Source organism: Odocoileus virginianus, chromosome 11, assembly GCF_023699985.2.
Source record: "Odocoileus virginianus isolate 20LAN1187 ecotype Illinois chromosome 11, Ovbor_1.2, whole genome shotgun sequence".
NCBI lineage: Eukaryota > Metazoa > Chordata > Mammalia > Artiodactyla > Cervidae > Odocoileus > Odocoileus virginianus.
The window spans coordinates 21,776,698-21,790,537 of NC_069684.1; the positions used below are offsets into that span (position 1 = coordinate 21,776,698).

The following is a 13,840-nucleotide window of genomic DNA, read 5'->3' on the forward strand; positions in this document are numbered from 1 at the left end:
GCTCGTCAAGAAAAGTTAGAAAAAAGAGAGTTTACCATGTAACAATTGGGAAGGTGGCCAGCAGTGGTATCCGGAGACATCCCAGGTCTGGGCTGGGTCCTTGTCTCATGTTTGTTCCTGTCTGCACTCAGGCTGAGACTGTCCACGGTTCACGAGCCCAGCAGCACCCTTGTGGTCTTGGAGTGGGAACATTCAGAGCCTCCAATCGGGGTGCAAATTGTAGATTACCTCATCCGTCAAGAGAAGGTCACTGACAGGATGGACCACTCCAAAGTGGAGACAGGTGAGCATCTACCCCTGGGCAGGCTCATCTTGATCCAAGGTAGCAAAGAGAAAAGGAAAATGTCCTGCCTCCTGCCTTTGCCCCAGGTCCCCAGGATCCCTGGGTCACGTGGGAAGAGCAGGGCGAAGCAGCAGCAGTCGTCTTCCCCATTTAAGAGTTTTTGCATAGTGAGTAGCTGACAGAGTCTTGTTTTGATTTTGTTTTCCTCTTTGTTTATGTAAGAGGTGTCCGTTTCATTGCCTCCAGGCACACTTACAAAGAAACAACAATACAATATGCTAGTTATCCTGGGCCACAATTAGGAAATAATTCTGTGTTAACCACTGCCATGATTACAGGAAAAAAAAATAAAATCCCTTTGGCGGAGGTGGGGGGGGGGAAGTAACCCCCACTCCCCACCCCATCCAGGCAAAAGCATGTAGAAACAGATGTGCTTATTACCCTGTGTCTTGTCCTAAAGCAGGGACAAGCTTTTGCCAGGTCCTAAAGCAAGCAAGCAAAAGATCCTTTTGCTTGTCCTAAAGCAAGGACCTGCTTTTGCCAGGGCCTGCTGGAAGAGGAAAGTGTTAAAAGAGTGGAAATACCCTGTGAAAAATGTTTCATGCCTCAGTATTTACTCTCTACACATAGAGAGAGGTCAACATAAATCATTCCTAAAACTGATGCATGAACATGGGCACTGGCAGGGTGGTCTCATTCGGGGTAGATAACTTCTGGTGAAACTATCACGGAGGCTTAGGAACATATGCACTGCCTTCGGGCATGGAGAGCTGGCTACTGCTTCTTCTGGTGTGCACAGGTATTGTGAAGGTCTGGTAGTGACCACTGAGCAGAACAGATGTTCTCCGCCCGAGCCAAGAGCATGTTATAAAAGGGCTCGCTGGTATGCTGGGTCCATCTTGCCTTAGTTGTTTCTGAACTAACTCTGGACAAATGGCTCCAAACTGATTAGTTAGGTGTGAATCACTCAGAAGAGATCATTCCTTCTAGATCTCCTTTCCCTACTAGGAATTTAAGAAGATCAGGGAGGGACCAAGACTTCCTTGGTGGTCCAGGGGTTAAGACTCCACCTTCCAATGCCAGAGATATGAAGTTCTATCCCTGGTTGGGGAAATAAGATCCCACATGCCCCTGGGTGCAGCCAAAAATTTAAAAAATAATAAATTCAGCTTAGTTCAGTCAAACAGTCATGTCCAACTCTCTGTGGCCCATGGACTCCAGCACACCAGACCTTCCTGTCCATCACTAACTCCTGGAACTTGCTCAAACTCATGTCCATTGAGTTGGTGATGCCATCCAACCATCTCATCCTCTGTCATCCCCTTCTCCTCCTGCCTTCAATCTTTCCCAGCATCAGGGTCTTTTCCAATGAGTCAGTTCTTCACATCAGGTAGCCAAAGTATTGGAGCTTCAGCTTCAGCATCAGTCTTTCCAATGAATATTAAGGACTGATTTCCTTTAGGAATGACTGGTTTGATCTCCTTATAGTCCTGATTTCCTTTAGGAATGACTTGCAGTCCAAGGGAAATCTATAAATTAATTAATTTAAAAAAAAGAAGATGGGGGACCAAATGATTTGCATATGAAGTTTTCATGGAGTTGATTATCCCCAGACATTGCTTGGCCATCACTGTTTCTCATGCCTTTTCTATTCCTTGCTGTTCTGGGCAGAAACGGTGCTAAGCTTCGTAGACGACATCATCTCCGGAGCGAAGTCTCCTTGTGCGATGCCCTCTCAGGTCCCAGACAAGCAGCTCACCACAATCTCTTTGATCATCCGATGCCTGGAACCCGACACCATCTACATGTGAGTGACACCCACCCACCTCATTATTCCTTGCCTTGAACACCCCCAGACTTTTAGCTCGTTCCTTTTTACTACTTGAGCCCCTTTAGAGACTTGGAAAATATAAGTGTTCCAAATCTTGTCTCAGTCATCATTATAGTGTGTCTGTGTGTTAGTTGCTTAGTCGTATCTGACTCTTTGTGACCCCGTGGACTGTAGCCCACCATGGTGTTTTCCAGGCAAGAAGACTGGAGTGGGTTGCCATATCCTTCTTCAGGGAATCATCCTGACCCAGGTATCGAACCTAGGTGTCCCACATGGCAGGCTGATTCTTTACCATCTGAGCCACCAGGGAAGCCCTAGCATTATAGGGGACCTTCTAAACACTGGAAGGGGAGGATCAAAAAAGATAATGTAATCCCATCCTAATTTGCAACACAGAGGAGAAACATATAAACAGCTAGCTTTAACATCAAGCTGAATGAAATAAAAGCTAGATATAAAAGAGCAAAGAACATGTCGTAGAAGAGAAAAGAAAGTTGTGATTCATTCTAAGTAGAGTGGAAGTCGTCTGGACTGGGTTGTGCAGATTTGCAGTAGGTCGCGCCATGTTAGAAAAGGCACACCAGGCGGAGGAAACAGCAAGGGCAGAGGTGAAGAGGTGTGATGATGAGCGGCCAGGAGACGATGGGGTGGAAACAGATGGTGAAGAAAGGGGCTAGAAGAAAGTGAACTCAGGAGAATAAAGTGAATGCTGAAAGTCAGAGGATATTATTATCTTTTTTTTTTTTTTTTCTGGAGGAAAGGAATAGAATACCAAGAGCTCTGCTTTAAAAAAAAAAAAAAAAAAAGGTAGCCTGAGTCACATTGAAATAGTTTTATAGAGGTGAGAGATGGTCCTTCTTCAAAGAAAATAAAGCGAGCTCCTATCTTGTGGCACTTGGACCAGCTCTATTCTTGCTGGTAGCTCTTCCCTGTTTCCCTCTGTGCTCTGGGAACAACTGTGAAGTATTTTCGAAGCAGACATAAAAGACACCAAAAGAGGAGAGATAGTGATGGAATCTAAGTCATGATGGGAACGTTGGGGGATGAAGGCAGAATTCATAGTGATGTAGTTCTGGGACCCTTTGACCCCATCAGTATGAAAAACATTTAGCAGTTTACAGATGAGGTCATGAGAAGAGTCAAGGTTTCCAGAATAAGTCATTTCTATTTCCACAGTGAAATAGTTCAAAGAGGAAAAGCACCGGAAATGTGAGTGACATGGATTGCAAAATGAACTTCCGTGCTCAGGCTGAATATCTTCAGTACAGGAAAGAGAGATGTAACCAAGGGGCCGGGCTGATGAAGTGATATTCTGGAGGAGCTGGAAAATATAGAGAGACATAAATGGTAATAGTAGGACAAAGACAAGTCTACTCAGGATTCTCATTAGCTGGCCTGTGGTTTGGCAGCCTTGGTTCAGTGATAAAGGCTCCTCCTGTCAATGCAGGAGATGCAGGAGTCAAGGGTTTGATATCTGGGATGGGAAGATCCCCTGGAGGAGGGCATGGCAACCCACTCCAGTATTCTTGCCTGGAGGAGCCCATGGACAGAGGAGCCTGGCGGGGTACAGTCTATGGGATTGCAAAGAACTGACACAGCTGAGTGACTGAGCATGCACGTCCTTCATTAGTGGAGGAACCAATACAAGGAACAAAAATTTGGAAATATGGAACACCTAACCCACTGGAAATGCCTCAAACTCGGTGCAACTGGAATTCCCATATATAATGAGGTCTCAATAATTCCTGTCACTAAGTTACAACTGTTAATTCAGAATTCAAGACTCCTATGAGAGTGAGGCTGGCATGGTTGTTAGGAGTGCCAGTCCTTACCCACCCTGGGACCCTCCTCATGTTGGCCTTGGTCTGGCTACATTTCCTGATCAAAGACCTGAGTCTGATGCCTTCTCCAACTCTGCTATCCTGGGTGAGCTTACAGTGTCTCCCTGTTAAGTCTCGTAAAACACAAACCGTCTGTCAAGGTTGATTGCAAAAGAAATGATGAGACTGCAGGAGCCAGAGGGGAAAAGAAACAGCCAACTTCCACTAGGTGGCGCTGCAGATCACATGCAGAGAGCACGCGGGCAGGCCTGGGAGAGAGGCTCCTCTCTGCAGAACCATCAAGTGAACCAGAGCATCAGTCCCTGGCGTAAGGAGAGGAGCCCTGCATTAAGACCTGAGAACACACGGGCCCCACACCTGGCTTTGTTTCTAGCCTATGAGTGATGGAGTGGGACACAACGTTTCTGCAGCTCTTTCCTTATCTGTAATACAGGGGAAGGCAGCCTTCATTTACAGCACCTTCATTACATGTAGGTGTTTCTGGGAACCCTCCAACCCTGTGAGGTTAGGGTTATTGTTCCGATTTTATAGTTGAGGAAATGGAGTTCAGCAACACTGAGTAGCTTCCTCTGAATCACATAGCTTGTCGCCTGGGAGTGGTGGGTGGTGAAGAACTGAATCAAGGTTTGCACTTTCTTCGCTGCATCTCACTCCCAGACAGCCCAGGCTACTGGAAGGATCAAGCATGATCTTATTATTCACATTAAAGCACAAAGCTGGCTCTTCACCTGAGGTCCACAGAGGTAGAACATCCTTTCAGTATAACTGGCTCACTTTGTCATCCTGCCCTCTTTATTTAAAGCATTGGAAAAGCATTATCCTGAGAAAGGCCTACAGTACAAAAACAGCTAAGAATCCCTGGTTAAAAGGGAGTGTCTGGTCCAACCTCATCATTTTACACACGAGGAAACTGAGGCCAGAGGGGGAGATGACTCCTGAGCCTTGTAGCCCACCACCCCCATCGCAGTGTGTGCCCACAGGAGAACCGCTGCTTTTGGAGGGTGGGGAATGAGACGGTGAACAGATAATTCAGAAAGAGGGGGTGGATTTGGAGCCATCTATAGAAACCAGCACCCCTGGAGGGGGCAAGGGTGAAAGTTGCAGATAGAGGCAGTCAGCCCTAAGCAGGAAGCCCAAGGATGCTCGTTGCACATCAGGTTTCAGTCCTTTAAAACATGAGCCCTGGAGCCAGGACAGGGCTGCGTTGGTTCACACACATACACACACACAATACACGTGTCATCATACAGGCTCTAACAACAGACTGAGCAATCCCAGCAGGCAGGCAGCAGTGGAAAGGGACCAGCAGCTCTGGATAAGGCAGTAGATGCACTTACACATCAGCCCTCCAGGCTGGGAGCAGAGCTTATCTCTTCTTCCCACTGATTCCAGCTACTTACTGTCCTACCAGTGTCCAAAAGTAGAAACGATGACGCTGACAATGAACAGAGAAGACTTCCTGAAGTAACCGCACATGACATTTCCACTTGAAATGCATGAAGTGTTCTCCAAGCTTGCTTCAATAGTAAAAGTAATCTGGCTACTCCTCAGGGTCCCTCCAGGACTGAGAGAGCCAGGACCACTGAGGACGGTCTCTTAGGCCAAGAGTCTTCTCTATTTAGAAGCATGTGGGGAAGCATTGCCTTTCCTAATACCTTGCTTTGCTATTAAAAATGATAAGGGCTTAAGACCCTAAATTGTATACTAAATGCCCAGTCAGAGTAATGAGGATTAAATGCAGCACACACAATTTCATCCCAGCCCAGAATCCAGTAGACTTAGTGAGAACTCAGAGCAGGATGAAGCACAAAGTGAAACTTAGAGGGATGGGACAAGTCGGGTGGGGTGAGGATTAACTGCATCCAAGGCACTGAGAGAAAGCATCCATCTGACAGCCCTGTGCTACCTGAGACTTAGGGTGATTCATTCCAGGGAAACTGCTAGAAACCAAGGGTTCAAGGTTAAGTAAGGTATGCCACAAGAGATGGCTGGAACCCACTATCAACAATCCAGGGCAAGTGACCCCTAAGCCTGTAAATATTCAGGCAGACAGCATCACGTGGCCCATCAGCAGGTAGCAAGATGCTAGCCCTGACCTGGAGTCCTAAGGCGATCCTCAGGACCCTGGGAGGTGGACGGGAGAAGACGAAGCAGAGCAATCTTACAGAGGATGGGACATCAGGCAAACTGGATCTCAGGGCGGGGGTTCAGGAAGTAGGCTCAGACACACAGTTGGGGAGGGGCCCGTGAAGAAAGAGAGCCTGGTGGTAAGAGCAGGGCACAGGGCCAGGCCCATGCTAGCAGTCCTGTGACTGCTGGCAGCTGTGCATTGACCTCACGGAGAACAGGACTTCCTCTTTCCTGACTCTGGTGAGAAGGGACAGCTGGAAATTGGGTCAGGGAAGAGTCTGCACATGAGGGCGAGGGGAAATGCATCCATGTGGGAGTCCCTGAAACTGGGGTGCAGGTCTGCAGTCTGCACTGTATACTTCTGGGCCCATCCCTGACAAACAGCTCAAGACAATCTAGAGCAGAAGGGCAGAGAAGGAAGGTGAGACCTGGCCTGAGACCAGGTTGTGGGGATAAGACTGGAAAACAGAGCAGGTACCAGAAGGGCAGATCAGATGTGCCGGCTTCAGGTTTGGTGACATCAGTCACAATTCTAGAAATAGTTGCAAGAGGCTGATCCTGTGTTTGTGTGTTGCAGGGTCTAGAAGGAACGATGAAAACTTATGGGGGCTGCCATTGCTAGGGATCCAGGCAGCCCAGAGTGTGGGCCTGGATGCGAAGGGCTCAGATCTAGGAGGAGAGGGATGGTGGGGGAGAAGGGCAGCCAGCCCCTGGGTTTGGGATCAGGGTGGCAGAGGGGTTTAATACCAGGCAAGGTGGTAGACCCGAACTAAGGAGCAAGGCGAGAAGCAGAGGGCAGTAGAATTGACAGAGTCACTTGTGCACATAAGATGGGAAAGCCAAGCACCTGGTCCTTGTTTGATTGACAGCAAAGAGGTGGGGCGATCCTGCACAGCCGGCGGGGTGGGATTCCAGCTTGAGCCTGGGGAGGGCAGAGGGAGGGAAAACAGCACATCAGGACACACAGGTTCTTAACATTGACCATTTCCCAGGTTTCTCAGTGGGGAGGCAGTCATAGATGCAAGGCTGTCTTTTCTCTGCCGAGAGAATCATGTATTTCCTGGCAGAGTCTTTAGGCAATTCCCATTTCTTTTCTGCCTCACCGGTTCAGCTGTCTGAGGCTCATTTACCTGAACAGGTACCCAGGCCCCTCTGTCTCGGGGCCTCTTTCTTCTTCTCACTTCTCTTCCTCCCTGCAGCTCTGCCCAGAGGAAAGAAGATCCAGAATTGCCAATAAATGCAACCTCCCAGGGAGACAGAGCAAAAGAGAAGAGACAAGAAAAGCAGTGTTAATGATTGGCTTTAGACTCACTAGATTAGTTGTTAGAGGCCCTGGGCACTGACACCAGGGGTGATCGTCATGGTTATATTCAAACTCTGAGTAGCAGAGCCTGGTGGTGCTTTTTCCTCTGCATCCGGCTCCATCACCCGAGGGGGAAATTTTACACTGAGCCTCTGATGGCCGGATCTCTATCCTCTTTCTGGAGTGTGTGTGTCTGTGTGTGTCTGTGTCTGTGTGTATGTGTTGAAGAGTGGAGTGGGCTCTTAGAACCACATCTTCTCAATGCCAAGGGTAGCATAAGGTTTCCACTTTGGCCTCCTGGTCCATGGCTGGTAGCATCTCCATGGATCAGAAGGAGTCGCATGTAGGAAATAGAGGGTTCAGTCACAGGCAAGTCAGGACCTCTTGACTCTGGCTGTTTCACTTCTGACTTTAAAGAGTAAAACTGTCCTCAGTGCTTGGCACAAATGCCTCAACTGAGCCCAAGATGGACAGAACAGAATTGATAGGAGTATCATTGGGCGCCAGGTACTATGTTAGGTATTTCTGAGCTTTATTATGCCATTTCATCTTCACAGTGATCTGCAAGCAATTTTATTATCATCCCCATTTCATAGAGAGGGAAAAGAAAGCCCAGAGGAGTTAACTACAACTCTATTTTCAGGGAGTAGAGGTTTCAGACCCACGTCAAGCCATCTGTTTCCATCTTTTCCTCAGCTCAGTAGTTGTCAGGATGTAACAGGCATCAGAGTCACCTGGAAGGCTTATCATAGCACAGATTTTGTCCTCATGCCTAGAGTTTCTGATTCAGTAGTTCTGGTGTGGGGTAAGAGGATTTTCATTGCTATCCACTTTCCTGGAGATACTACTAGTCCGGGGACCCCACTTGGAGAAACACTGCCCTGTGCCATGATGGTTGCTATCATGCAATATCCTCAAGGCAGCAAATGACAGCCCAGGACCCGCCAGGAAGTAGTAAAAGACTCTATACTGCATACTTTATGACCTGGGTGATGGTAGTAAGTGCATGACTGGGTGGCGAGAGCAGCCGGGGGAAACCCGTCCATCCAGGCAAGGCTTGGTTGTCAGCCAGAACCCCGTGAATTCTCTCTGTTGATGCCCTCCTCTCCCTGCCAGGTTCACCCTGTGGGGCGTGGACAACACAGGACGACGCTCCAGGCCAAGTGATGTGATCGTGAAGACCCCTTGCCCTGTGGTGGATGATGTCAAAGCCCAAGGTAAGAGACGTGGAGGCCATCAGAGTCTGCTGAGGGATGCTCTGGGGACCTCCCCTCACCTTGGGGAAAGGGGGAGCAAGGGAGTCCAAAGAGAACAGCCTGGAGTTCTGCGGGGAAGGGGGAGAATTCAAGGCTCAAGAGTGGAGCATCTCCTTTGCAGGAACGCCTCAGCTTCTGCCTCTGATGTGGAAATCTGCATTGCGCCCTGGTATTCCACATGGCCTGTAAGTCAGGGAGCGTAGCAGACACTGGTGAAGGCCCCAGATACCCACAGCAGTACACCAGGTGCTTAGGGACATGATGTCAGGTGCTCGCTGCGTCAGAGAGACCTCTGCCCTCAGGATGCTGATCAGCTTCCTTACCCTCTTCCTGTCTTTTTTTGTACATCTGGAAGTTTATTTTGAATTACAGTAAAGGAAGACTACAGATTTAGAATGCATTGCTGTATGACTCCCTCCTACAAAAGATGTGTCAAAATCTTCATTCTGTAGTTTGGAGTTGTTATGGATCAGTTCTTTGGTAAAGAATTGTCCTTTTTCAGTGCACCAGAATGAGCCCTTGTCAGTTAGGAAGAGTTGGGTTTTCAGTCAACATCTATTTTACAAATAACACATTTCTGACTGCTGCTTCTCATGAAGCTTCCTGGTGTCTGGATAGCGTCTCTCGCTCTGAGGTTTATTCCATTCCCTCCACAACCAGCCTTTCACCCTTCTGGGCACCCCTTCTGCAGGGCCCTGGCACTAGTTAAAGTGATCTGATCAACTACCAATATCTATTAGCACTTGGACTGCTGATGGAGCAATAGCATGTGCATATTAACAGAAATGGTGACTGACGTTAGAAGTTTAGGTTGCACAGGTTTTGATAAGAGAAGTTTTCTTGCCAAGCTGGCCAGTGATACCCCTCAAATCACCTTAACTGTGGCACTTGACTCCAGCTGCCTCAAGTTGGTTATGAGTTGACATAACCCCACAATGTTTAAGGGGTGATGCCACGGTGATGCAAAGTCACACTGGGAAGAGAGACCTAGACCTACTTTATTTTTCTTTAAAAATATTTTAGTTATGTACTTATTTTGGCTATGCTGGGTCTCCTAGTTGAAGAAAGCGGCGGCTGCTCTCCGGCTGTGGTGCGTGGGCTTCTCACTGTGGGGGCTTCTCTGGGTGTGGAGCAGACTCTAGGGCTTGCAGGCTTCCATGGTTGCGCATACGGGCTCAGTGTTTGCTTCTCTCCGGCTCTAAAGCTTGGGCTCAGCAGTTGTGGGCTTAGCAGCTCTGAGTCATGTGGGATCTTCCCGGACTAGGAATTGAACCTGGGTCTTCTGCATCGCAAGGTGGATTCTTCACCCCTGGATCACCAGGGAGGGCCTGTTGTTGTTATTCAGTCACCAAGTCATGTCTGACTCTTTGCAACCCCATGGACTGCAGCACGCCAGGCCTCCCTGTCCATCACTGTCTCTCGGAGTTTGCCCAAGTTTCATGGCCATTGCATTGGTGATGCCATCCAACCATCTCATCTTTTGTTGCCCTCTTCTTTTTATGCCTTCTAGGGAAACCCTAGATCTACTTAATTAGGATCCCTGATGTTTAGCACTTTACAACTTCCGAAAGGGAAGGACTTTCATTTACTACCTCATTAAACATGCATGGCATGCTAAAAGCACAGTTATTTTCAACACAGAAATCTGATCATTTTAATGCCTCCTCTTACAACCCTTTAACGGGTTTCCATTCTTTTTGTGATGAAGATCAAAATATGTATCAGGTATGCTGCTGCTGCTAAGTTGCTTCAGTCGTGTCCGACTCTGTGCGACCCCACAGACGGCAGCCCACCAGGCTCCCCCATCCCTGGGATTCTCCAGGCAAGAACACTGGAGTGGGTTGCCATTTCCTTCTCCAATGCATGAAAGTGAAAAATGAAAGTGAAGTAGCTCAGTCGTGTCCGACTCTTAGCGACCCCATGGACTGCAGCCCACCAGGCTCCTCCATCCGTGGGACCTTCCAGGCAAGAGTACTGGAGTGGGGTGCCATTGCCTTCTCCGATGTATCAGGCATATTAGGACTTAAATAGAGGAGCCCATGCCCACTTCTCCAGCTTCTTCTTGCCCCTGCTCCCCATCAATCTCTGTATTTTCTGAAGCCTCACTGCCTCTCTCCAAGACACCATTTCCAGCACGGAGGCTCTGCCCATGTTGGGCTTTTGACCTCAAGTGTGCTCCAGCCCCACCCCTTCACTGATCAACTCCTCAGTCTACAGTTCTCGGAATAAGTGTCCCTGCTCCGAGGAGGGCCACTGCTCGATGCCCTCATAGTACCCTGTTTCTTTCCTTCAGAACACTTACCTCAGTTTGTTATTATAATGCCTTATTCAATGCCTGTCTACCTCATTAGTCAGTGAGCTTCATGAGAGCAGAGTTCTGGTCTCTCTTTGTCACAGTTGTGTCCCTAACACTCAGAAAGCAGCATGCTGACCGACTGGTTCCAGAAAACTTAGACTGTGGAGTCGGACCATGCAGGGTCAAGTTTCTGTTCTGCCATCTAACTACTTGACTTTGAGCAGGTTATTTCACTCCATGCCTCGGCTTATTACTCTGTAAAATGGGGTGGGGATTGTGATACCCTAGATAATAAGTTTCTAGTGAGAGTTCAATAAGTAAATTTATGTAACTTAAAAAAAAATTATTGGAGTAGAGTTGATTTACAATGTCATGTTAGTTTCAGGTGTAAAGCAAAGTGAATCAGTTACACATATACACAGATCCACTCCTTAGATTCTTTTCCCATTTAGGCTATTACAGACTATTGATAGAGTTCCCCGTGCTGTACAGTAGGTCTTTATTCATTATCTATGTTATATATACTAGTGTGTGTCTATCCCAAGCTTCCAAATTGTCCTTCCTCCCTCTTATTCTGTGGTAATTCCCATTTTGTTTATAATGTTAAATTAGATATTTAGAGGGTTATTATGTAAAAGACTGAAACCCTTCCTTTGTCTCTCAATACTAATGAAGAAAAGACCTCTATTAGGAAATAGTTTTCAAGCTATATATCAAAATAATTCCCCCTGTCAGGACTGTTGGTCTTCACTGAGATGTTATGGCTGAATCGAGACCTTTAAGTATAAGACCAATGTGCTTCTCTCTGGAGTGAATACTGCCTGGCTTGTAGGGTGTGGACAGAATGAGTTTGAACATCTAAGAAATCTGTCCATGGTAAAAATATAATCTGGGGTGGAACATCCTTAGATGAGAGACTGGGGAGGACCCACGGCACCCTTACTTCATCATCTGTTGATTTCTTACTCCAAGCCAGAGCAGAGACAGGTGGTGAGAAGGTGCCCCAGCTCTTTCCATTTTGGAGACTTTGCCAATGTACTTGCTGGCAGCGGCAGGCACCCTGGACTTCCTTGCTGAATAGGCAGTGGTCTGGTTGACATCAGTGGGTGATAAGCAGGTAGGCGAGATGCCTCATAATGCCACCTGCAGGAAGAAATGGATAGAGCAACTCTGGAATAAAGAGTGGGACTTCTCAGGTGGCGCTAGCAGTCAAGAACCCACCTGCCAAAGCAGGAGACATTAAAGACACAGGTTTGATCCCTGGGTCAGGAAGATCCCCTGGAGGAAGGCATGGCAACCCACTCCAGTATCTTGCCTGGAGAATCCCATGGATGGAGAAGCCTGACAGACTACAGTCCATGGGGTCAGAAAGACTTGGGCATGACTGAAGCGACTAGGCACATACACGAGGTAGACTAACCAGCCAGGGAGAGACCACTGTACTATTTCTCTGTGGGGCTTCTATGTGTTAATTCTGGTACCCATATCAAAATATGCTTCTGATCATTTGTGCTCCCTGGCAAAGAAGACTTTCTGAAACCCCAGCAGACCAGCTGAGAGGACAAGAGGCAATTTAATGCTGAGAGGATGAAATAGTGTTCCCAGGTCCCATTATCCTTCAGCCAGGAGGGAGTCCTGTACAGGGCAGGTGTGGAGATTAATGAATTAGACTAATTAAGGGCATCCTTGCAAATTAGTACTGGCCTAGCCATTATAAAAATATATATATATATATGCTTTGCCGTCTTCAAACCAAGATGGCGATCATAAATATAACTCACTTGGGTGGAGTTTACAACTAGGAACAAATGGGAATTACCTTTTAAGTGACCCAGAGCATAACCTCAGCTCCTAATTATCTAACAGAAACCCAGACTCTTATATGATCATTTTCCTAAACCAGGAATTCTTCTATGAAGAATTTTACCACCTCATGACTGTAAAGCCTTTGACCAAATAAGTTTCTACCAGTGAAACCACCCTTCTCCTGGCAGGAAAGGCTATGGTCAGTAGTAAGATCAACTTAGTCTCTTGGTTGGGGTGCAGGCTTACAGGATTTCTTCATGTGGCTTCACTAAGCAAAGGCTGGTTCTGATCCATCTTTCTTCCAACATCCATCCTCCTCTCCTGATGCCAAACACAAATCCTATCCATTTCTTCATTGCTACTTCCACAGCCATTGATTCATTAATAACACACCCTGGTATTAGATGCTAAAGAAACAAAAAGAACAAGGCTCAGAATCTATTCTCAAGGATTCTGTAATCAGATTTCTGAATTTATCAAATAAAACAACCTATTTCAAGCCCTTGCTAAATATCTGACTTAGGCTTTGGGCGGGGCAGGGGTGGGGGTGGGGGGAGCGGGAAATCCCCTGCCTCATGGAGACTATATTTAAGCAGGGATGACAAAGCAAAAAACCAAAAAAAAGGGGGGGGGGGCATAAATACTGAGTCAGTATTTACTGACATATGTTATGGAGACATACAGGCAGAGCAGGGGGATGGTTTAAGAGGTGCAGAGGGTAGGATTTCACCTAGGATGGGCTGGGAAGCAGGTGAAGGAGGAAGACACGCAGACATCTGGGGGAGGGGCCTTCTGCAGGTTTCAGCCCACATAGGGCTATGGAGGGAAGGAAGAGTGAGCCAAGGTCAAGGGCAAATGGAGCGTTGGTTGCCATGTAACCGTGCTGGTCCCAGAGGAAGTAAAGTTTCGAGAGAATGAGTTAGTATAGGACAGTGGTGGTCAAAGAGTGGTCCAGACCACCAGCAGCAGCATCACTTGGGAGCTCGTTAGAAATGCAGACACTCAGGTTCCATCCGAGAACTACTGGATCAGGAACTCCAGTGGGAACCAGAAACCTGGGCTTTCACAAGCCTTCCTGGCTGTGAATCAAGTTT

General features: G+C 47.5%; 1 protein-coding gene across 3 annotated transcripts in view; it reads left to right on the forward strand.

Moving 5' to 3' along the window:
- The window catches only part of ASTN1 (astrotactin 1), a 349,784-nt gene that overhangs the window by 318,784 nt on the left and 17,160 nt on the right, over positions 1-13,840 (forward strand). For all 3 annotated transcript variants that reach the window (XM_070474036.1, XM_070474037.1, XM_020879725.2), the window contains exons 19-21: positions 132-283; positions 1,955-2,090; positions 8,505-8,605. In XM_070474036.1, coding sequence (XP_070330137.1) covers positions 132-283; positions 1,955-2,090; positions 8,505-8,605 — 389 coding nt within the window. The remainder of the gene's footprint in view (positions 1-131; positions 284-1,954; positions 2,091-8,504; positions 8,606-13,840) is intronic.